A 24,681-nucleotide genomic window follows, 5' to 3' on the forward strand; every position below is an offset into this window, starting at 1 on the left:
TGCTACTAGAATGTTTGTGAGAACAAAAACAATAATTCTGCACTCATGGCTGTCAAATATAAGAAAGGCTTTCCCATTGCTGAAACATTTCTTTTCAAATGCTTGATTTGAGAACCTTGCAGTTGCAGTGTGTCTGTTGTAGCTATTGTGTATGGGCTTGATATACCAGAGTAACGTTTTTTTGAAGTACATTTGAGTCTTGAAGCTAACAGTGGGTGTTTAGACTGTGTTGCTGTAAGAAAATCATTGTCCTTTGTAACCTTTTTGGTCAGCAAATACTATTCAACGCTGAAGAGAAATTAATTTCAAGTTTTTAAATTCAAACTTTAGATGTTTTCTGAATTACTGTGGCAACGAGGAGCTCAGTTTCCTAATTAAACTGTATGAATCGTGGGTCTTTAAGGGCTTCATTTAAGAGGTTTTTTTATAACTAGATTAGTCTCCTGATAATTCAGTTTCTGTATTAATGAGACAGAGCAAAAGACAAATTATTTTAAGAAAGAGAGAAAGAAAAAAATAGTCCTTCATAATATATGTGGAAAACATCTTCAAGTTTTCTGACTATCCCTAGCTGCAGGTTAGGCTGGCTGTGCAAGCATGAAGCCAGCAGCTCGAGGAAGGTGATTCTTCTCCTCCCTCTGGTGCTTGAGAGCACATCTGGAGTGCTGTGTTCAGGGAGAGCACATCTGGAGTGCTGTGTTCAGGGAGAGCACATCTGGAGTGCTGTGTTCAGGGAGCTGCAGTGCAGGACAGGCTTTGGGCTTCTGGGGTGAATCCAGGACATGATGGGCTGGGGCAGAACTGTGTGACCTCCAAGGAGACTCGGTTTCTTCTGCTGTAAGAAGAGATGGCAAATGAGAGATCTTGCTGATGCCTGCAACAACATAATAGGAAGATATGGAGGGAAAACAGAGCTACTATGGGAAGCCAAAGGACAAGAGATACAAATTGGAACATGAGGTATTTTGGTAAGATACAAAAGAAACATTTTATACCATGGGTAGTGAAGCACTGGAATGCGTTGACCAGAGAAGGTGATTTTAAGATTATTTTCTAAATGTTACTTATTCTCTCTCTTAAATTTTATTTTTTTTCCTTACTGTTTAAATGAATTCTGGTTTGTGCAGAGGGTTTGTGCCCTCTGCAGTTTTGTTCCAGTGTCTATGGAGTGCTCTCATGTTCTGGAAGGGTCTATAGGCAGCTCTTTGTTATTCTGTACAGAAATAATTGAGTTGATGTTTGATTAAAAAAAACCCCAAATTTTGAAGATGTCTGGTGAAGGCCTTTTAAAGATACCCAGATATGTTCATCAGATTAGGAAAGATTAACTTCTATGGTGTGGAATAGTAGAGTGTTTTGAAATATAGAGTATATTTTATTATTACAGCTGGGGAAAAAAACCCCAACAAATAATGGGCTTAATCACATCTTAAATGTGTGTCTGTCGGTCCAATAGAAGTAATTATCTTCATGTATAAACTAACTTACTTCTGTCTCTAGTGGCAAGATTAATACTTAGGAAATCTTTAATAGCATTTTTTCCACTTGAATTTAACAGTTTGACGGTTTCAGACTTCCTGTCATTGAGGACTGTAGAAATCTAGGAGTTTATTACAAAATACTTCTCTTGGTCTTCAATATCACAGCAAATTATCCAGATAGTCAGTATAGCTGGAGATAAGAAAAATGAAGAAGTTCTCTGCCATTTCTAGTAGCAATTGTCGCTCTTCTGTTTTGAATAATTCTAGGGTGAGAGCTTCTTTATTTGGGAGGGAGCAGTGCTAAGATACATAAAATCCATCAAGGTATAGTATAATGGAATACAGTTCTTTAGGCAGACGTAGGGTTAGAGAGGTTCCTGCAAGGCAGAAGGAAATAATGCCTTTTGCTGAAACTTGCTTTTGTTTGGGATATTGCTCTGAATCAAGAACATTTCCAGAGGAGTTTTATGTTTCTTCACCTCTAAATCCCTTCCTTCCCTGTCCGGTGAGGAGCTGTGTCTAGGAATTTAACATTAATCAGAATTGCACTGGAGTTTCCTATGCTTAATAGATAATCATAGTCAGAGTTTTTTGTGGAGTCCCTTATTTAAATGTGATAAATTTATTTGCTATAAACTGTTTTCATTGTAACACTGAGAGTGTTAGTCTTGCTTTTCTGGGTTATTGAGTTTCTGTGACTTAATAGATAACACATTCATTTTCTACTGAACATGCTCTTTTCAGCTTTATATGGGAATGGTATAGATTTTTTTTTTTTCTTGTATTGATATTTCCACTGAGAGCTGCAAATAGAGGTCAGATGGAGCTGATTATAGAATGGTTTGGATTTGAAGGGACTGTAAAGATCATTTCATTGCAATGCCCCTGGATGTGACTCTTTAACAAGTTCCTTATCCACTGAACAGTCCACTCATCAAATCCATCTCTCTCCAACCTAGAGAGAAAGAGCTTGTAGGGGACCATGCCAAAGTGTTACCAGAGGTGCAGATAAATGGCCTCTGTAGCCCTTCCTTTGTCCACTGATGAATGACTCCATTGTAGAGGGTCACTAGGTTGGTCAGGCAGGACTTGGCCTCAGTGAAGCCGTGGTGGCTGTCCTGAATCCCTTCTGTCCTGCCTGTGTCATTGTACAGCAGGGTCTTCCCCTGACTGCCATGACTTTTCAAATATGGAAAGTGGCTTGGCAACTGAATCTCCCAATTCCTCTCAGGAGTCTGGGATGCAGCTTGTTGGGTCCCAGAGATTTGTTTATATTCAGGTTCCTGAAGTAGCCATGAACCTGACCTTTACTTAGCGTGGGAGGGACTTCATTCCCTCCTGCTGTCCATCCACTGGAGTGGTGTGGGAAGAGAGGTTGCCATTGGAGCCTGAGGCAAAAAACCCCACTCCTGTTGTTGAGTGCTGTGGCCTTCTGCTCATCAGCTTTTCCAGTTGTCCAGGATTTTTTATGGATGGGAGGAGTTATACCTTCTTTGACTTTCTTTTTCTGGCTTACGTTGGTACTTATTTGAATTGGCTAACTGGGAAATAGTAACCTCTTTAAAAATATCATTTATTTGATATGTTACATTTCACCCCAAGTGTAAATAGAGTTTCTTGCTATTTCTCTGGGATATGTTTTGTGAATTTTGTTTGAATTGCAAACAATGAGAAATAGCATGTTGTCTGTATTATTCATGCTGAATGGACAGGCCCTCATGCCAGTGTCAGCAAATATTTTAGGATCAGAGGAACAGAGCACTTCTGTGGTACTCTGTTGTTCAAGTATATATTTTAATTTTTTTTTTCTTTTTGCTACTGGCTTTTTTATTTAGAAAGGACCATAAACATAGTATGTGAGAACCAAAAACCTATGAAACAGAGGATATTTTTGTGCTAGTGATATGGACAAAAGCATGACTGAGTCTGTGTTAGACAGAAAAGGTGGTTGCTGGAGAAAGGGCCAAAGGTGCAAACTTGAAATTAGATAATATTTAAAGTGTTGGTAATTTGAAATTTTTTTTAGGATACAGACAGACAAAATTTTGTCTCTTCAAATTACTGTCAGACACTGATAGCTTAATGTTTCTGATTTTAATTAAAGTCTAAAATGTGTCTTAGGCTCCTTTTTATAAGACAAAGTTGTATAGTTGGTCTCCATGTAGAAGTAAATGGATCTACCGAATGATTTGCTGTTCTTATATGCATATGTTCTTTGCTATTTTGTAACCAATGTTTCCAAATCTCCTCTTTAGGGGAGTTTGAATTTCCATTGTCAAATGTTCTCATCTCTGAACTTTTACAATATTTCTCTAGGTGATAAAGTACACACAGGTTGATTGCATTTGAGGCTTGTTTGATGCTGGTCTGGGGAAGTGCCAGAAAAAGAATTGACTTCGAAACATCTCTGCCATTCAAATTAAGGATTTATAAAATGGTTTTGCAACTTTGCTCCTTTGCATTTTAATTCATAATAATGGTGTTGGAAACACTATTAGTGTTTTCTTAATCTGAGGAGAAAGGAAAAGGTAAACACCAGGATTCTAACCTGTTTTTTTAATGTGTGAGCAATGTAGACAGCTTATGAAAATGTTAGCATTGGATTTTCAGTTTGTATATGTTATATCTCAGTGCCAGGTAGGAACTTTCAATATAGAACCCCAAGGAAGTTTTTAGGGCTGCTTGATAGAGACAGAAAGTTATTTCATTACTTTCAGAATATAAGTTGTGAATGTATAAGGGCCTTTTCTTTGTGAGTTGTGTGATTGAATTTATTGTAGTCTGATTTAAAATATATTTGATGGGATACTGAATCATTTCTGTGTTGACAAATCAACACTTTATTTTCCCCTGGGAACTTTTTAAAGTTCTGCTAGGCACTAGAAGGCAGCTACAAGTGTGTGATAAACTTGTGTTTTAAAAAAATTTGGATATTGAATGGAAATGAGGTACTAAATCCCCAAACCATATATTTTTATTCCTTTGGAGTATAAAATAATTTTGACTTGTAGTGAGGCTGAAGTGAACTTGTAGATGGTAACCTTAAAATAGTTGGCAGGAAAAAAGGACAGTAGAAATGAGAAAGCCCTGAACTTTTTATCATCTAGATGGCTTGCAAATGACAAAACATATCGTGTAACTTTATATGGAGAAAATTGACTCTGAGAGCAGTGCCAGTGACAGCACAGAGGCTGCATTTCCCTTGCTCAGTAGATTGTAAGAAACGGTTCTGGTACTTGTTACAGAAACACCTTCTTGCAGTGACTGATTTCTCTCTGTCAGAATAGGCAAGAATTGCCTGAGCTGCTGCCATAACACTTTAGTAAGTGCTGTGACTCTGTAGGTTCTAAGATGCAGTTAGTGTAAAGTTTTTAGTTTGTGTTGTGCAATCCAAATAGTCTTGGTTTAGTTTTCTGTTCTGTCCTCTGGGATGACTTAGAACAAGGCAAAGGCTTGCACAGATGCCAAATGGAAATGTCTTAGGTTACTTAGAGGAGGGAGTTGTGCTGTTAAAGTCTTGTAGATTTAATTATAAATCTAATGATGTTGTGTAAATATGAAGTGTTTGCTGCTAGGGGTAGAGGTCTTACAGATGTTCTTGTTATACAACAAATTCATTTATATCTCCATGTATTTTGTAACAACAGCTCTTCCCTTTGCAGTGTTGCAAAGGTAAGTGCCACTGTATTTTACCCAAAAAGTAAGTTTAAAGCTTGTAACTTATTTTGCCTATGTCTTTTCAGTTGAATTTCTAGGAGCGAAGTCATCCTTCTTTCTCACCTTTCAATTTCACTTTGTTTTTAAATTGTCAAGTAAAACTCCTTTTACCTTTCAAACATTGAAATGTACTTAAGTGTGCATGCTTATTGTTGAACTTTAATTAGTATTTCAAATATTCCATACAATTTCTTTATAGAAACGATTACAAAAAGAACTATTGGCATTTCAAAATGATCCACCTCCGGGAATGACTCTAGATGAAAAGAGTGTACAAAATTCAATTACACAGTAAGTATATATGCTGTTTTATTTCTGCTATCATGCTGAAAAGACTAAATAATGAGCAGTTCTTTTCATACTTCCATGACTTACTCCAAGTAACATTGGAGTTGCTTTTAGTCTAGGCAATGAAACATTGTTCTCCTTAGTAAGCATATTGCCAGACTGTGTTGGACACCTTCAGGAAAATGGCAGTGAATTTACTAAATTTTATTAGGCATTTTCTGTCTAACAAACTGTCAATTAGTAAAAGCTTCTACGTATTTTATAATAAAATAATTTTATTATCTTTCATAGCTACTAACCTCCAAAACTCTTCTAGATTTATTGAAACAATGGAGTAGCTGTTTTACAGTTCTGTGACATTTGAATAGAATGTATGTCATAGCCTTTAATTTTCATTACCTTCTTTTTCTAAGGCAAGTGGAGAAAACTTCTTAAAAAGCAAAGTTGTCTGGGTTTGCACTTCTTAAAAAGCAAAGTTGTACTTGTTTGCACTTTTTTCCCTGGCTTTCTCGGTGATTTCTGAAATGGGAAGAGAAACATGGTAAAATATTCTGTGTCTGTTGAAATGGACAGGGGTTGTTCTTGGTATTAATCTATTTTTTTAATTGACAGAAATTCAAAAGTTTCAGGCTGTGTTGACATTTTTTTCTCATAACTTTCTTAGTTTCATTTTAGAGAAATGTTACATTGAGCCCATGTAAACATTGATGAGAGTATGATCTCAGACTACAAGTTCTGGACTATGCTATTGATTGATGGAGCAGCTTAAACATAGAGCTGAATGTTGATGTTTTCACATCTGCATTTTGGGAGGTGGCATTCAGACCATGTTACATGAGGCTTTTCTGAGACTCATGTATGCTGCTATATACATATAGCATGAGTTAAACACTCACTGCTTTTTAAATTATGCTGGCCTTTGTGATAATTCAGATGGATGTGACTAAAACTGAAAGAGCAGTTTTTAGCTTTCTGCAAAAATGAGTCAGTCTAATATTGTAAATGGTATCCACTTATTTCCACAAAAGAGTATTAAATCAATGTTTAGAGCAGATTGCAAAGGATGTCTCTGTTTCCAGAGTACTACCTTGTTATGATTTCTGCCCTGTACAACTTTTATACCTTTCAATGCCTTGCATTTAAAATCTTCCTATTTACTGTCATGCTAGATTTTGAAACTATCGCTGTTTTAGAAGCTTCTTGTCAAAAGTAAAATGATATTTTTTTCTCTTTGAGGGTTTTTGGTATCAGGTACCATATTTTGAGTTCATTAATCAAGTTACAGTTTGCATTGGTTGTGTTAAAAATTTGTGTAGCAATGCTTGCTTGGGTTTGAAAGATGTTGAATAAAATAATTGGATCCCATGATGTAACTGGGTCACTTAAAACATTGAGCAATCTTTTATTTTAAATATACCAAGGATTAGAAATTTGAGAAGGCTAAACTGTAAAGCACACAGGAAATATGGGTTCTTCTGATTCCTTGACCATAAAAGGAGCAATGTCTAGGCAAAGTTATCTTGTACTTAGTAAAGTAAACTATTTAAAAAACTTGAAAGTAGAAGTTCTGGATCACAAGAACCAATAAATCTAAAGAGTATTGCTGCACTGTGTGTATAAATGTAAAAGCAGAAAGCATAAGAAGAGATAAGTGATCTGGAGTGCAGATAGATTAAATCAAAGGCATCTTCACAAAGTTAAAATATGAAACCTACTTCATCAGCCTTCACTGTATTGCCACTGTGCTACTGTTGAAGATGCATTCCTCTTGAAAGGTGTGAGAGCTAGCAGTTTTTCTCAAAAAATGCCAAAACCCAAAGCACAACAACAGTAATAAAACCAGCAGAAAAAAAAGCCAAAGAGTGACAGAGGGGAAAATGAAAAATGTGCATGGCTTAAATACAGAGGGAGAGTGTCTTACAGGAGGATCATCAGAGCTGCCAGCTGGAGATGTCAACTTTTCTGAGTACACTGCTGTTCTGCAAAATGTCAGCTGCCTTCCTTGAGTTGATGTAAACCATATCTGAATATTTTTGTAGTCTCTTTACCTTATTGTGTTGCTTAGCTCTGTAAAACTCAATCAAAGGTAAAAAACCAAAAATGGGAAATAGCTGTTGCAAAGGATGGTATTAAGTGGTCAACAGAACTGCAAAATCATGGAAGTTAAATAGCAGAATGTTGCTGTATGTGTCAGACAATATGCAAAGCATCTGCTTTTAGCTGTACTAGAAAAATCACAATAGAAACCCAACAACAATAAAACCCCCACATGCAACATCACCAGCCTCTTCCCCAGCAACTCCAACTAACTCCAGTCAGTTACTTTAATGGTATTATGGTGGAAGGAGAAGAAGCAGAGGGAAAAGAATACTGGTATGTTGAGTTATCTTCATTACAGATTCAAATTACCCTGGTTTTGGACTTTGTTTTAATTTGCTAGGACCTTTTAATTCTTATACTATCAACTTTTCCATTTTTGGTTCCATTACCTGCAAGATACCATTTAATTTCTGAGTTTTTCACAAATATAAATACAAGATGAGCTTTGCCCTTTCCCCTTTGTTACAGATTTTATTTTAATAAACTGTATTGAATTTTCATTGACAGAGAAGTAAACCAACCCAAAAGAGAATGTATACTAATTTCTTTCCAAACCTTTTATAGTTTTCAAGTAGGGATTTTTTTTCAGCTTTGTTTTCTCACATTAGCAGCCATTTCTTGGGAACTGACAAGTCTGTGTATAGTTCAAGTCATAATTATATTTACAATTTGCATCACTGTCAGTGCCTGTATGCAAAACACCAAGCTTGTTTCTTGTAAATACAGGCTTGATGTATTATTCACCTTTGTGATTGTTGCAGTGTTAGAAGAGAAGTTAGATGGTCTGGCTGTGACTGATATTTGATTTGATTAGTCCAGTGCTCCAGGAGTACAAGTATTAATTTGTCAGTCCACAATGCTAACTGCTTTTTCCCCTGTTCCTTAGGTGGATTGTAGACATGGAAGGTGCTCCAGGAACACTCTATGAAGGGGAAAAATTTCAGCTTTTATTTAAGTTTAGTAGTCGGTATCCTTTTGATTCGCCTCAGGTAACTGCTGCCTTCTTTCTCCCTGCTACCTTCAGCTTACAGCTGTGTGACTTGTGCTGAGTACTGTATTATCCACATAGCCTAATGCCAGCTTTGCTTACTTTAATTTGTGTTAAACACATTGTGCAGGTGCCTTTTCTTTACACATGATTCTGCAGTGATGTATAGGAGTCTGATGTCTGCTTGAACAGATGAAATTAGTGTAACCTGAAGGCTTCTTTGGTGTTGATATTCATGTCTTGAAATACAGGGTAAAGTAGGAAGATCCCCTTTACTGTGATGCAGGAGCCAAGTAAACCATAAACTGCTGCTTCATCCCTTCTTACTTTGAACATATATTTTCTGGTTGATTTTTAAGACTCTTGCATCTTCTGTGCTGCCATTGTTAATAGAGCTGAAGAAATACTGTGCTTCTGATAGGGATTCTCGTAGATACATGACGTGCTTGAGACACCTGCAAATAGCGTTATAACTGAGGTACGTGATGCCGTGTTGCTTTCAAACAGCCTAGAGAGCTGAAGGAACAGCAGAACTTTAAAGACTGCCGAATGTGCTGTGTACCTCCATTACCTGAGGGAAACACTTCAAAATATGGCTGATAAGAGTAGTGGCCAGTTATCAGCCCTGCTTTTCTGAAAAAGGAAATAGAAAAGCAAGAGTGTCTTAGTTCTTGTATTGTCTGTTTCAGCTCAGAGTTCTAGAAATTATCTCTGCAACTTCTCTCCTTGGTGTTAAAACTGAAGCATGGAGCTGTGAGAGACACTTAAGCCATAAAAATTAACATATTTTTAGCTATCATGATAAACACTAGAATGCTGACTTTCAGTCTTTTACAGAATAAACTGGCTGTTGTACTTCTGCACCTCATCAGGTTTGCAAGGTACTAATTATAGGTGATCCACAAGAGATCACCAGTTTAATTTGGTTCCAGGTTGTTTGTCTTCATTACCCAACCTCTGTGTGTCTCTCTGTGCAATTTATTGTTAAGCAGCAAATTAGATCCATACATTTACACTGAGTTTTATCACAGAAAGCAATTAAAAATTTAAGTACTGGATTGTTTTAAATGGCTAGAATTTCAATTTTTCAAACGTTGCGGTGGAGTAGGGTCTGCACTACAATTTCTTGGTCATAATTACCTCTCTGCAAAGCTAGTTACTGTGAATTGACAGTTTTCATTTGTACTGCTTTAATCACTTGGATGTTTTCTGCCTTTAAATGTATGTTGTCTGTCATAGAGTGCATTCTTTTACTTACCTAGTCTGCCTAGTTCAGGTTGTCATTTAAAAAACAGGATATTAGTTACAAGTGAAATACATTACAGGATTATGAAGGTAAGCCCTTCAATGCTTAAGAAATACCAGTTTGAAGACCTCTGGAAGATCATTCTGCATCCAGTTTCTTTTATGCCTTAGAAACCTGTCTGCCATTTTGCAGATGAATTAAGCTCTCTAATTTCAGTTTCCTATATGATGATGGTGTTGCTTGTCATCAGTGAGGAGGTGGGTGTGTGTGTACATGTTTACATATTTTTATGCATACCTATATAGCTTGAGAAACTGCTGGGTATTATAGTTGTGAGTGGTAGAGATTTATGGTTTTATTGCATAAAAGGAGTTGGAAAAGGAGTTCAGGAGTATAATACTGCTATAAAGATTTCACTTTTACTCTCTTTCTGTTCGTCCTGAGCCAATGATATATGTTGACAAAAACTTGATGTAAGAGCAGGAATTGTCAAAATTGCTTTTCTAGCTTTTTTTTGACTGTAGTAGTATCTTTTAATAGAGAGGAGTTCAGGTTCTAAATGCTTTTCTTTCATATTCTCCATGTCAAACAAAATTTTTTTTATTTGAAGTAATGTTTAAAAAGTATTTCCTATTTGGTAAACTTTGGTTTCACAAAGTTTATTATAGTTTATTATAGTTAATAAGATATTTATTTATAGTTAATAAGATTGATGAATTTTAATTTTATTCTTCATGCTGGAACCTGGATGAGTTGTCCAGAATTTTATTTCTGTTATGTCCAAGTTTATAGAAATACTCATTTATGAATCTTGTTGTGCTTCTTGGAGTATAACATTGTGGCTTATAAAGTCATTAAATCCAGTGGTTTGGCTAGACAGCTGTATTCCTTAGGATGTGGAAGACTGAGGCTGCAAGATTTTGCAGTCTTTACATTGTTACCTTTGCATTTTTTTAGACTGTATAAATATTAATAGAAAATCCTGTATATTTAACCATATATTTAACTCCATCTTCACTAGCTATTTAGACTTCCATTGATTTTACATTTCACTTAATAGTTTCCAAAACTGAATTAACCCAGCGGGGTGAAGTGTCTTAGTATAAGTGAAAATGGCAAACCTGCTTTGTAAATAAGATGATATTGTTTCCCCAAACCAACACAGTTTTATATAAAACAGGGACTATAAATTAGTTATTTTTGTTCTTTTTTTTAGGTCATGTTTACTGGAGACAATATCCCTGTTCATCCTCATGTTTATAGCAATGGTCATATCTGTTTATCCATTCTAACGGAAGACTGGTCTCCAGCCCTCTCAGTGCAATCTGTTTGTCTTAGCATTATTAGCATGCTTTCCAGCTGCAAAGAAAAGGTATGGGCTTTTTTAGCACTGTTGAAGTAGAATAAGTAAAAGTTAGTAATTTTCTACTTTACAAAGTAAAATTTTCATTTCTCAAATTCTGAAATAGGCAAAACTACTGTATTTCTACTACTGACTAAACTAGAACTGCAAAATAAACAGTGCAGTGAGTACTTTGCCACTGTTTTCATGGTAACCTGCTTATATATCATTACTGGAAAAGAGCAGTGGATGGAACCCTTCCAGTTGTACTGACTGCAAAGTTCAATCATGCTTTAGGACAATTCTTGGTAAAATTATCCTTCCTGTAAAAGGAGCGTGGAATGACTAGTGAAACGTCTTTAGTGCAGATGTTTCTAACTTTGCATCTGTACTATTTCAGTGAACTTGATAATTGTCATTTCAGGGAAGTAAATGGTGCTAAGCTGCTTTTTTGGCACTGATACCTTAGAGACCTTTTAGTAAAGCGATTGCCCTTTCACTTTTGACCGTTTCTTTGGCAGAGGGCTGTCTGTGGAAGTTAGATGTGGTCAGAGCTTGTCCCATATGTGCTATCCAAGCATGCCTTTTTATTTTGCATTCCAATCAGTCCTAGTCATATATGTAGTCAAAAAACCACCCCAAAATGGCTTTGCATTGTATTCTATCTTATGTATTTTGTAAATGATGGCACTTATGAAGAAAGCCGAAGAATATGTAATAATGATCAGCTACACTTACTGAAATTAATTTTTTCACCCACTCTAAGCTGAGCCTTAGAATGGGAATTGGATGTAATGCATCAGAATTAGATTCCAAGCTGCAAAGGAATTTAATTTTGGGGGGTTTTTTGAACAACAGCTGTTTCTTGTGAATTAGTATCTTTTGTTTGTTTGTTGGTTTGGGTTTTTTTTCATTTTTTTCTCCCCTATTTATCATCAAACTGTATGATGTTTTTTACTGTTTTATTTTCTTGGAGTATCTCAAGTAAGAATTTGTTACCTGGATTTTTGAGAGATTTTTCTTCACCAAAAAGGTCTAGTCTGCCTGTTGCCTCATTTTCACTGCATTCACATGGTAATCTGCCATAATCTTATTAAATAGCGCATGTATTACAATGTGAGGATTGTTTGATTATTTGTAGGTCTTTTCTTCTGTTGCAGAGGCGACCTCCAGATAACTCATTTTATGTAAGAACATGTAACAAGAATCCAAAGAAAACGAAATGGTGGTATCATGGTAAGTATCTAACTAGGACCAGAAATTTTTAACTTCTTTTAAGGCTGAAGACAATTAAATTGTAGGAAAGTAGGATAATTGTGTTCAAAGCATTAAACTCTGTTTTTTCAAGTGAAAACATTATTTAAATCCTGTTTCTGAGATACTCTGCTGTGATTTTTTTTTTTCTATATCACATTTGACTAATTCCTGGTGGAAATTTAAACATGTTTTAAATTGTAGGATTGACTTTCAGTGAAAGTTCTTGTAATGTTTATCAATCCATGACAAGTACAAAGTTTGGGATTGGGGAAAGTCCATGGTGAAACTAGTTTTGCTCTAAACATTTTTTCTTATTTTTATTAACACTTTAAAAACTTTTATGTTGTTGAAAAGATACCTATGTATTTGTAAACAGCTATGTGTTTTGATAGATTTCCTCAATCAGAATTTCCAGTATCGGACAGTTGACTGATGTTAAAGGCTCCTAAAAACTAATACTCAATAATATAGTAATAACATTCTCCATGGACAAGATCAAGAAGAAAAAAGCGTATTAAAACTTCTAGCATCTGCAGTGCTAGTGTTGTGTTGGGTTTTTTTTCTTTGTTTGGTTTTGGTTTGGGGTTTGCTTTGCTTTTGCTTTTGTGCTTTTTTCTTTTGTTTCCATGTGTTGTGTGTCTTGCTTTATACTTTGTGGTTTCTTTCTTCTGCCTCAGCATTTGTCATCCTCCACCCAGAGCTGCAGTTGGCTGTATGTGCTTGTCTTATCCACTCCGTTGGTGAGGAAAGAGAGAAGAAGGGGATAGAGATGGGCCATTCTTTGTTTCTCTCCTCTTGTTAGCAATGCTTTCCTTGCTTTCCCTAAGAAAATTCTGTACAAATGGTAGTCCTTCGAAGCACGAGTACTTTGGGAAGGGATATGTCAGAGAAGGTAACACTCCATGCTAGTGTAGTGCAGAACAGTTGATTCCATCACTGCAGAGTCAGGTGAAGGTTCCACCATAAGACATCCTCTGTTTTTCATGGCCTCTTATTCCAGCATAGGTTCTGTCCTGATGTGAAAACTAGAGCAAGTATTTTGAGGCAGTGAGAGTTCCTAACTGGACAGCCAAATTCCAAAGTCTTCACCCTGAAAATTCTTAAGATTCCTAAAAGCCCATGGATGGCCTAACAAGAAAAACTTGATAGTTTCATAAAACTTGCTGAGACCCATGGGATTTTGACATATGGTAATGTAACAAAGAAATTCTGTTTCTCATAATATAGTAATTGTAACCCCAAAACAAGGTGGTTTCAGGTACACTGTGAGAATTGCTGTATGCCATGAGATTAAAGTATATCTAAGAAATTTGGGACCATCATGTGATTGTTTTTAAAGTTGACTCCAAGAATAATAATGATATTGCACACAAGGATAGATTTTTCATCCTCACCAGATTATTCAACAGTCACTTTCTTTTCTCTCTCTGTTTTCATGCTCTCGTAATGTGTTTGGTGCTTCTCCATTTCTAGTTTTTGTTTCTCTTAAATGTCAGTTTTGGGAGTTTTTGTTAACTTGCTATTTTCACTTGCTAATTATTTTTAAAGACAAAACAGGTAAAGTTCCATTTATTGGCTTTATCTTGTGATTAAAATGTTCTGTTTGCTTTTAATTTGTACCAGTCTCATTTTGATTTAGAGAAGAAATCTTTAAAAGCAGAACAGTCTGCAGATACTACTTTTATTTCTTAATAATGAAATTCAATTTGTGTTAAACAAGCAAAACAGAAACTTAGTATGAAAAGAAATCTGAGTTACTGATTTTGAAGGTTGCTGTATTATGGCTCAAAACCACAGCTTACAGTTCATTGAATGGGTATTTTAGTTACTATGAAGTAACTATGCAGTGTTTTCTTTTTCTGGAAGTCAGTAAACCTTACCCGTCCTCAAATTCAGAGCAACCTAAAATCCAACCTGAGCAAGAAAAAGAAAGTCAGTTCATTTAAATAGCTCATACTGTCTTGATTAAAAATTCATTGGGCTCCCCAGCACCTTGAATTCTTACATGAAAAAACAAAATATTCCTGATGTCCACAAGAGAAAAAATTCATAAATTATTAGTGTGTTTTCCCTTCCATTTTTGCGTGTGTCATTTGCTTCTTTTCTCATTTAATTTTGTTTCTCCTATGTGGACATAGAACCAGACTGCCAAGGCATGATCTTTAAATTGTCAGTGTTTTCTAAACAGGTGTAAAGAAATACTGTTTGTTACAGTAAAATGGGAAGTGTGAAAAGATGTTTATTTTCTGCTCATGCTTCAGCTGAAGTGTCATATATATCTAATCTTGTGGTTGAACCACATTTGGCTGGATAAGTGAGGGAAGAAAAATCCCACCCAGGAAAGAAAACCAGCTGTCCAGGGTTAACTGCTGTGAGAAATTAAATGCCAGTGCTAATACAACAACCTGTGCAGGGAGATGCAGAGTGGTTCTGTCACTTCTGCTGTCTGCTGCCCATTGGACTGGTTTAGCTTTATGTGACATAGTAGCTCTGTGTTTTGAGGAGTTAGGAAGAAGTCTGCCCTAGGTATTAATACATGCATTGAAGGAAATTTTTTTTCCAGTATGTGCCTGGAATTTATTTATCTGGGAGTGAAAATAGTCCCTGGTTGGGAGCTGATGTAAAGAAAACCCAGATGAGCACAGAGTGATAAAGTGGCACTTAGAGACATATTCTGACATGTAAATATGTGTCTGCATTCATCTTAATACAGTGTTTTTGATCTGTCATATCACACCCCCCTCCCCCCCCCCCCCAACACAGCAACTTATTCCTCGAGCAGAGTTATGGAGCTTTATTTGCTACAAAATGATGTCCTCACAAGCCCTGTTTTAAAGCTCCTGATCTTTGAGAACTGAAAATATTTCTAGATTGTCTACCCTACCCAATGTCTGTTTCAACTGTACATTGACTTTCCTGCTGAATTTCCATCTGAGTTGCTCATGTTGTCTTAAAGACAGAGGAGGATCTTCCAGATACGGTTTACTTGGGCATCCAGACTGAAATCTGTTTCATTAAGCTGTTGACTTCCTTTGTTGTTCTCAGGAGGTAGATTTTTTTTTTCCTGGGGGAAGGGTGTGGTGTGGAAGAAGGGAAAGGTAATGGTGTTTGTTTTCAACAGCACTTGTTAATTTTGGGTTTTGAGGTTGGTTTGGTTTTGGTTTTTTCTTAAGTAGAAAGTGTTTTCTCTGATATTTGGTCTAAAATTTTAGTATACCATTTAAATGTCCCTTCTCTCTCTCTTTTGCATCCTAGTCCATTTTTTTTACATGTGCAGTAGCCTACTGAAAAATTAAAGAGTTTTTTTACAAGTAATAGCTTTGATATAACATTTTCCCATGAGAATGTAGAATGTTTATGAGGCTACATTTTTTAGGTGTGGGAGGTTACAAGTAAGTCCTTTAAAAATAAGCAGACAGTAACCTTGCTTTCTGTTAACAACTCAATATTTACTGCTAGCAGGTGCAAATATACTGCAGGTTGATGTGTGAAGGAGAATGTTTAAAAGGGAGAGCATTAGTATGGAGCATAATGCAGAAAAGATAGGTGTAGAATGTGCATTTTTATAGTATGTTCTGTCTAATCACAGTATCTGAAATTTAGTGTATGTAATTTACTTCCAGGTTTAAGATTTTAGGCATATAATAGTAACCTATTATTTTTGCATAAATCTGTCAGCTATTGTTTTGAATCTTGATAAATAAACTAATATACCTACATACATATATATATATATATATATATATATATACACACACACACACACACATATAAAGGATTGAGAATGCATCAAAGCAGCCCACTCTGCTGAGTCTTATCCCTATATATTCCTTCTAAAAGGATGTCTTAATTAGATAACTGTTGTGGATCTGCTGTACTTCAAGGGTGCAAAATGTTAAGCATTTGATTTTTCATTTTCCTGGCAAGTGGTTTCTAAACATCAAATATGGAAATGACTGTCATTTTTATGGAGTATTTGCTAATACTGATGTCTTTGGGGGTGTATATGTATTTTGGAAGTTTAATTTTTGATACTCTCTTTTCTCCCCGAGTCGTTATTGAACAAAATGAACATTCAATCAGGGTATTTCCTCTGCATGTTACTGTCTGTGCTAGGAATTGTTTCTGCCTATAGCACCTTGCTGATTTGGAATTAGAATGTTTATATGTTTTCCATAAATGCTCTTCTTTTATTTTAAAGATGACACATGTTGATGCCACCATTTTGTGATCCTCGTAGCAGAAGATAGTCCTACTGAGAAAATGAGCACTTTGATCATTCAGTCTTTGAACTTTAACCTTTGACTGGAAGTGACCTATAGGCAATGAAGACTACTTCCTTTGACTGCATTTTTACTAGTGTGCATTCTGGGCGCATGTTGATCGCTGGTTCAGTCCATGCAACTGACATGCTTTTATTAGTCATACAGTATTAATGCAGGTGTCCAGAAATGTCAGAATAATTCCATTATTTTTATTTTAAGCTTTTGGAAGAATTCCAGGTCTTCATATATTGTGCAATAACACTGAGCTCCTTGGCGGTTTTGGTGCATCCATTGCCGGCAATGGACATTGTACCAGGGAAAGGTTTTGCTCCTGCCACAAAAAAGATTGACACGTGACTGAGCTTATGAAAGTTCTGGGTATATATGGAATATAAGCAAGGGATTGACAATTACCTGAAATCCAGCCCATTCTTTTATATTTGGATTCTATGCACTGTGACCACAAAACTAGCAGCATGAGTTAACATGCCTACCTGAAGGACTGTAATAAGATCATTACGTATTTATTAAATTGTTTATCTGCTGTCAAATTGTTTTGACATGGGCGGTTTTTCAAGTGACATTGGCAGAGAGGTACAATGTTATCCCTATGGTGAAATAAAACTACTTTTTGTATATAGTTATTCATATCTCTGAAGCAAAGGTATGAGTAATTTAGGGTATGAGTGATTTAAACAAGAATTTATTTTGGAGATAGAGGATGGCAGTGATATAACTGAACTTGCTGCAGTCCGTAATTGGGCTTGTAATTTGTACTTTAGAGCTTTTTCCAAATAGATTGCACACTGTTATTTCCTGCTAGCCATCAGCATGAGCCCTACTGCCTACACCAATATTTCATTTATTTATGTGTTCGAAAGCAATCCATATAACATTTTTTGTTTGCATTCACTGTTTCTTTTGTGTTGTATGTCATGTTTGAATGTTACAAAACAATATTTTGATTGAAAAGCTTTGTCAGAAGATATTTTCATGTAAATTATTTCTTTATCTTGTAAGCATCATCTTGTCTTTTAATCCTGTATTATAAAAAGAAAAAAAAAATACATTTTTGACAGAGGCTTAAAGTTTTCACAAAAAAGTGTGGACCTTCTTATTTAAGTTTAGACTAAAGTATATTTTCTTAACTTGTTTGTCCCACGTAGCCATGCCAATTTTTCCAGGCTTTTCTTCACGAAAAAAAGGGGGAAAAGCCTAAAATCAGACATTTTTCTCTGGAGCAACATTTACTGAAATAGCAGTTGTTCTCAGCACTCTGTAATCTTTTGATACTGCAATTAGGTTGTCTTTTTAGGAAGCACTTTTATAAACTAAATACCTTTACACATATGCAAAATTTCTATAATTTTTTTTACTGTTGCCTTATTGTTGCACTCAAAAAAAATTCAAGCAATTAATGCATGAATGTCTAAATGAAGTAATAGCTTGATGTAAAAACAAACAAAAGCAAAAAAAATCCATAAACCAAATCCACAATGACTAACTATAATAAAAACCAGAAAATTGGCTGAAAGGACTGATTTTTATTTTGTTTTTGAATCTGCTGTATGATAATTAATGTTTTATAGCCTTGTACATACTTCTGTTACCTATTGTTTAAAACACTTTAAAAAAAGTATAGATGCTTAACTCAGGGTGGATAGAGTTTAGATGGATTTGCTTCAGAGAAGTATTTTGTACAGCATCAGAACTGTAGATACTGGCAGTAAAGTGAGGCTACAATATACTTTAGGAACTGCTTTTTTTTTCCTACTGTACTGAAAATATCTCTTGGCCTTTAAAACTCAATGGTAAAAATCTAGCTTTGGATACAAATTTGATGTGTGTATATATTTTCACAATGAGCCTTGGAAACAGGGAATTAATTTTCTTTTAAGAGCCAAAAAAAGGTAGTTTTAAACAAAAGAAATATTTATGCTCTAAACTTTCTGTTTAGCAAAATTTTATTGTTGTGAGATCATCAAACTGGCTAGTTTTGGAAATGGTTCATATGAACGAGCAGTAATCTGATACTTAATCTGTGTAGTCTTGTTCACTGCTCTGTATGAATTGAAACAGTTGAGAAATTAATGTATGAGTGGTTCATATAGTAGATCCTATCAAAATAGTCCACAGGAAAGGGACCTTAATGTGACCAGGTCATGTCTGAAGAAATGGCTTAAGTACATCTCAAATTCAGTTCCCTTTTCATATAGTGGCTTGGGAAACAACAATATGTGGTTTCAGAGAAGCTTCATGACACACCACATGTATTTTGTTGAAGATGGGTGTTGTAGTACAAAGCATTATGCATTTTATTGACCTGTGCCGTCATATGGACTATAGTGAAGTTAAATAACCAAATTTATGCTGCTCTTTAATAAACCCCCACCCCCTATAATATATCTTTATTTAGATCCAGAAAATGCAAGGTAGATTAGAAGAGAATGTACCTCAGGTCTTATAGTTTACAGTAGAAATGCCTCATTGGTCCTCTTGTAGATCTGTGGGTAAGCTCACCTATATAGAGAGGGCCAAGACAAAGCTTATATACCACTCAAGCACTCAAGATAATGCAACTATTCTGACAATGCTATGATGTCCTGAAAAAGGGCTTGAATTAGATGGAGGTGGTGCCATCCTTTCTCAAGGGTGACCCTGTGTATGTAACTTTCTTTCACTTGGAATTTCTCACATGGAATAGTTACAGAATTGGCTTGAAATTATCTTGCTTTTATTTTGTGTCAATATTCATGTTGTTAAACACTTTGTTTTGTGTTTAGTGTCATTATACTATAACACAATAAATTCTTGTTTTAAAATAGATTACTACCCTTGAATGGAAATACGTGTGGACCTTTTCATGGTACAGTGCAGAAGCACAGTTCCTAACATTCAGCCACTCTTAAGACAAAGCTGCCAGTGATTCTGAAATGGTTTGATGCATCTCAGAGGAAGAATTTGTATAACAGCAAGGTGTTTCCTCATCCTCCAGAGGGTGTCTGTTGTTCAGCTGGAAGAAATAGTTAATTTAAAAAAAACCCACTTAGATGCTTTCATTTGAAATGCTTTCATTTCTCTCAGATGAGCATATAGTTATCTTTTTTTGGGGATTTTGTTTTGTTTTGTTTTTGGGTTTTTTTTGGGTTTGGTTTTCTTTTGCCATTTGACAACCACTTAAAATACTTGATAAGAAGTTTCAGATGCAGGATTATTGTTTGTCTGCAGTGGTGGGAAGAGAATTTCTATTATTTTGTCAGCATCTATCAGAACTGTTTAATCAAATCTCTGCCTCATACCAATAACTGCTTTCAGTTTTGTAGATTTTTTTCAAAAGATGATGTCTTCTGCTTTGTAAAAGGCAAGGCACTGCATACTTAAAACATGTATTTTTATGAAAAATTAAGTTTTTAAACTTCATATGTTTTCTATCATTAGTATTATTCTGAATGTTTGATTTTTTTAATTTAATACTTTTTTTTTTTTTAAGTCTGAAAAAAACCTAAGATGTGAACTGTATTGAAAGGTATGATTTAAGGAGACCATACCATTTCCAGGTCAGTAATTAATGGTGTTTTAAAGAGAGAGAGGAAAACCAAGAGAGAGGAAAACCCCCCTAATTAAACCCTAATTAAATGAAAAGATTTGTAAAAGTCAGCTATAGAGTTTGAAGGTTTGGAGGAAGTCAATACGGTTTTTGCCTCCTCTGATAGAGCAATTGAGCATTATGTTGTGTTTGTATGCCCACAAATCCTGATCGTTCTAAAGAACAGGTTTGAATGAATTTTCTTTTAAAACTAGTTACTTTTAATCCACATCACCCAGTCCAGTTTGGATTTACACAGTGGTACCTGAATAGTTGGGTGTTGAACTGAATGAGGGGAATTAAGTTGTCTTAGTGATATTCCATCTTCAGCTGCAATCACACAGTAGCATGGGAAGAGAGACTTTGCATTTGGTTCGTGTGCCAGGGACTTGTTAGCTGTTGTTTCTAAGACTAATAATAAATTTCCAAACCTCCTGGCTTTAAAGTACCTTTATAAACTTGGAAGAGTAGAAATATCATGAGCCACCTTTTACTAGAAAATGTAATTCTGAAATACAGATCTGAACATACTTAGTCTCTGTTTTTATTTCATTTTACTGATATAGCAGTGCAGGAAAATTTATTCACTCTTCATTACTTTTTCTTGCTAATTTTATGTAGTTTTAAAAATAGTGTTAAAGAGATTTTGACCAGCTAATTCAATGTAGCAAATTCTCTCTCCAGCTACTTAAAGTGATTTTAAAATCAAATTACAAATTAAGAGTATTTTAGTAGCATTGAAGTTTGAAAGTAATTTCTGTCCTGAAGTATGTAGGCAAAACCACATAGGTTTCATTCAGATAATTATTTTGTATTTAAAAACAAAAAATTAAGTGCAAAATCAATTGACCGTGCAGTGTATATAAGTCTAGAGATTGGATTTAAAAGCCTGTGCCCATTGTCTCTAATATAATACTTCACAGGAGCTTTAATATGTGAGTCAGTGGTAGTAGGTTAGATTGTATTTAATTCCCTCTACTTTGCATACATGCTGTATGCAGTGTAACTTTGTCTTTTGAAGTGACATTTTTCTCTTGACCTCTGCTGGTGAAGGAGCAGCTTACAAGAGACTCTTCTGAATAGGAGTCCAGTGAAGAGTTGAAAACCACAATGTTGGCCTCAAAGAAAGATGTTACAATCTGAATTCCTGTAACACTGACCACAGTTCTTCCCTCATGCTGGCCTGTTTTTTGTTATTTAAAATCTCCATGGTAAGACCTTAAAACTTTTGTCCTGACTTCAGCAGTTGGGGAACCTGTTTTCTTCAAGCCCTTTGAAGTGCTTTGTGCCAAGTAGGTCACGGTTAAGTCTGTTCAGATGAACATTCTGGGCCCTTTCTCTTCCCAGGACTACAGTACTCTCTGGATGCTGCTAATGCAGTTCTCCAGGGCATTTAATCCTTAAAGATAAAATCAAGCATGGTTTCTGCTATTACCAGAGAAAGAGGAATTTGTACTCCTTCCTTTCCAGTCTAATGGTTTACATTCCTACCTTGCATCTAACTTTCTTCTTGAGTCTGCACTGAGATGATTTAACATGGTAAACCAGTAGGAAACAGACTTGAAAAAGTGAAAATCCATCTTCTCAATTAGCAAATTAGATCAGCTTGCAGCATAAGCAATAGTTTCAGAGCTAGTGCAAAAAACTGAAAGCTTTGTGTAGCTGGGGTTTGGAAGGTGGGGACTAAAACAGGATTTATATCTTTAGAATTTTTTGCATAATGAAATATTATGTAAAATATTGGCAACCTTATGTTATGCAGAAGCTGAGTAATGTGGTATGAGAAGCCTGAGAGCTGGAGCTCTGAACTGCCTATAACAGTGTAAGGAAAAGGACTCTCCTATATTTTTAAATTCTGTTTTCCAGTAAAAAAATCTGAAGTTGTTCCAAAATGTTCAAAGCATCTGTTACCTCTCCATTTAGATGCCTTGAGTTTTAGTGCTCAGGAACAGGGTGGCTTTTTGTGTTTTGGTGGGTGGTTTGCTGTTGTTTTGTTTGTTTGTTTTGTTTGTTTTGGGGTTTTTTAAATGTAGCAAGTCTGTAGTTATTGTTCTGTGAGGATATTTTTAGTTAACTTTTTATCAGATCACTGTTGTCAAACCTTAATCAAATATAGTTGTATATACTATCAAATATAGTTGTATCCATAACAAGTATAGTTATGGATGTGGTGAAACTGTTTAGAAAATGCCAGTGATTTTCCAGAAAAAAGGCAATAATGTTACAAATAAAATGTTCTTGAGATTAGATAAAAAGCCAGGTGTATTTACACTCATCTAACACAGAAAACACTTGTGTCCCAAGTCTCAGAGGTCTCGTTTGTCTATTGTATACTTCAAGAATGGGACTCTTGCACTCTGGTAGGAGGTTTTCAAGACAAAACCACGCTGGTTACCACTTCATCCCTTTCTCTGAAGGTCTTGTTCGAGGAATGGATGAAACCTGGTGATTTTTATCTGTATTTATTTGTGCTGGGTCAGTGAAGAGTGTGTGACAGCTGCTACTCTGGTGAAGAAGTGTGAATATCTCTTGATTCTCTCATTCTCTAAACTGTCCATATGTCTGCACTAAACATTGTTAGCTGTGTTTCACATGCACAGAAAAAAGTACATTTTGCTTACATGGTGTAGACAATTTATTGAAGATCAGAACTTTGGAAGATGCAGTATAAGGCTGTATACATAACTTAAGTAAACAAGTGACAAAGATAACTCGTCAAATCTCCAGATGACTTACAGTATATCAAGCCTAAAGTCTTGATTTGCATAAGGTTTTACATTTGTGGGGCTTGAGGTGAGGGGAGGCTTTGGGGACATCATCTTGCACTGATATCTTCTGTATCACACTTTGGACTATTAACTCTTAATCTCTTTGGTGTCTGTGTGTTGCCATCTGCCCCAGGCAGTAGCTACTATTTTAAGTGTTATGCTGGAGTAAAAGGTGACTTAGGGTTCCTAAAATAATAATAACACAGACAGTCCTGTATTGGGAATGATTTTTCAAATTCTCCTTCAAACTGTTGACCAACAATGAGGATACCACATGGAGATAGGCTATGCTCACTAAGTAGGACAGGAGGGAGAGCAGTCAGTCCTTGAAATTTTAAGTTTGTTATCACCCTGAAGATTCTCTAAAAAATCAGTGGCTGGTGGCATGGTGTTTTGGGTTTCTGTGTTTTTGAGATTTTGGGTTTGGGTTTATATTTTGGTGGTGTTTTTTGTGTTTTGTTTTGTTTGTTGTTGGGTTTTTTTTTGTTTGCTTGCTTTTAAGAGGACATCAGTAATTGCACCATTCTATAATTCTTATGACACGAAGTTCTCCAAAGCTGCAAAAGGGCAAATGCAACACAACCATGGTCATGATGCAGCTGAAGGATCAAGGTGTCCTGTATGACAATCAGTAGCAGTTTGTTGAGATGTGCTATATTAAGGAAAAGAGAATGGGTAGCTCTCTCTATGAATTGAGGTAATAGGTTTCTTTTTTCCATTGCAATAGTTTTACCTGAAACCTTAATAAGCAGCAAAGCAGATTTCATACTGTGCCTGACAAGAGATTTTGAAGTCTTGCAGGTGGAAAATAGACTGAATACAGTAGTTTGTTATGTGTTTTGTAATTCTGAAAATTTCTTCTGTTAGCTTAGTTTCTTTAGTCTGTAAGAATAGACTAAATAATACCTAGGCACAACTCATGTCTTCCTGGTATCTTGGGTACTGTTGGGGAATGCTGTACAGAAAAGCCTGTAATTCTTTTCCCCAGAAGCTTCTCTGGGTTGTTGTTACACTCAATTAAATAAATCATCTACTTCTTTATGTTTCCCATGAGCTACCTTGTAGACTTTTTAAACTCATTTCTGTGCAACACTTTTTGAAAGTCAACATTATAAAGGCTTACCATTTGGATATTGGTATAAATATCCAGAAGGCAAGTTTCCTTACATTAGTACTGTAGCATGCAATATAGTAAGGCTTAGGTGTTTTTGAATGATTTCTAAAATGTAAATCCATCTGATACTTTTTATTGGATATACCTGGGTAAGTATAAAAAGAATTGTCTTGTGCCAGCCAGCTCAGTCTGGAGCATCCCTGCACACCAAGTTTAATGTCTCAGGATTTTCTTAGCAGTAAACCAAAGATCTGATTGGAAAATTTGTGGTGATCTCTGCATAAGGTGATTCCATACTGTTTTGTGGTGAGATTTTTTTTTTGTGTATTTCAAGGCAGCTATTAATGCGCCAGTGCTTGATTTTGAGAAATGGATCCTGTCAATATTGAGAGTTTGTCACATGGTAAAGCATTTGCTTAATTCTTCCATTCTTATATTTGCAAAGTATTATGGCAGAACTTCACCTCTGGAAAGGAATCTTCCTGCATGGTCTGCACCAGAATACAGTTTCTCTCTGTCATAGAGTTTA

The 24,681-nt window shown here is 35.6% G+C and overlaps 1 protein-coding gene across 1 annotated transcript in view; it reads left to right on the top strand.

Annotated features, from left to right (window-relative positions):
- UBE2W (ubiquitin conjugating enzyme E2 W) overlaps window positions 1-19,510 on the top strand; it is a 32,315-nt gene extending 12,805 nt beyond the window's left edge. Inside the window, exons 2-6 of the mRNA XM_054284715.1 lie at window positions 5,398-5,489; window positions 8,473-8,575; window positions 11,037-11,192; window positions 12,323-12,398; window positions 16,621-19,510. Coding sequence (XP_054140690.1) covers window positions 5,398-5,489; window positions 8,473-8,575; window positions 11,037-11,192; window positions 12,323-12,398; window positions 16,621-16,634 — 441 coding nt within the window. The 3' untranslated portion in view covers window positions 16,635-19,510. The remainder of the gene's footprint in view (window positions 1-5,397; window positions 5,490-8,472; window positions 8,576-11,036; window positions 11,193-12,322; window positions 12,399-16,620) is intronic.
- Window positions 19,511-24,681: the final 5,171 nt, after the last annotated feature.

This window comes from Melozone crissalis, unplaced genomic scaffold (assembly GCF_028551555.1).
Source record: "Melozone crissalis strain CALT ecotype California unplaced genomic scaffold, PUWL_Pcris_2 ptg000042l_1, whole genome shotgun sequence".
Taxonomy (NCBI): domain Eukaryota; kingdom Metazoa; phylum Chordata; class Aves; order Passeriformes; family Passerellidae; genus Melozone; species Melozone crissalis.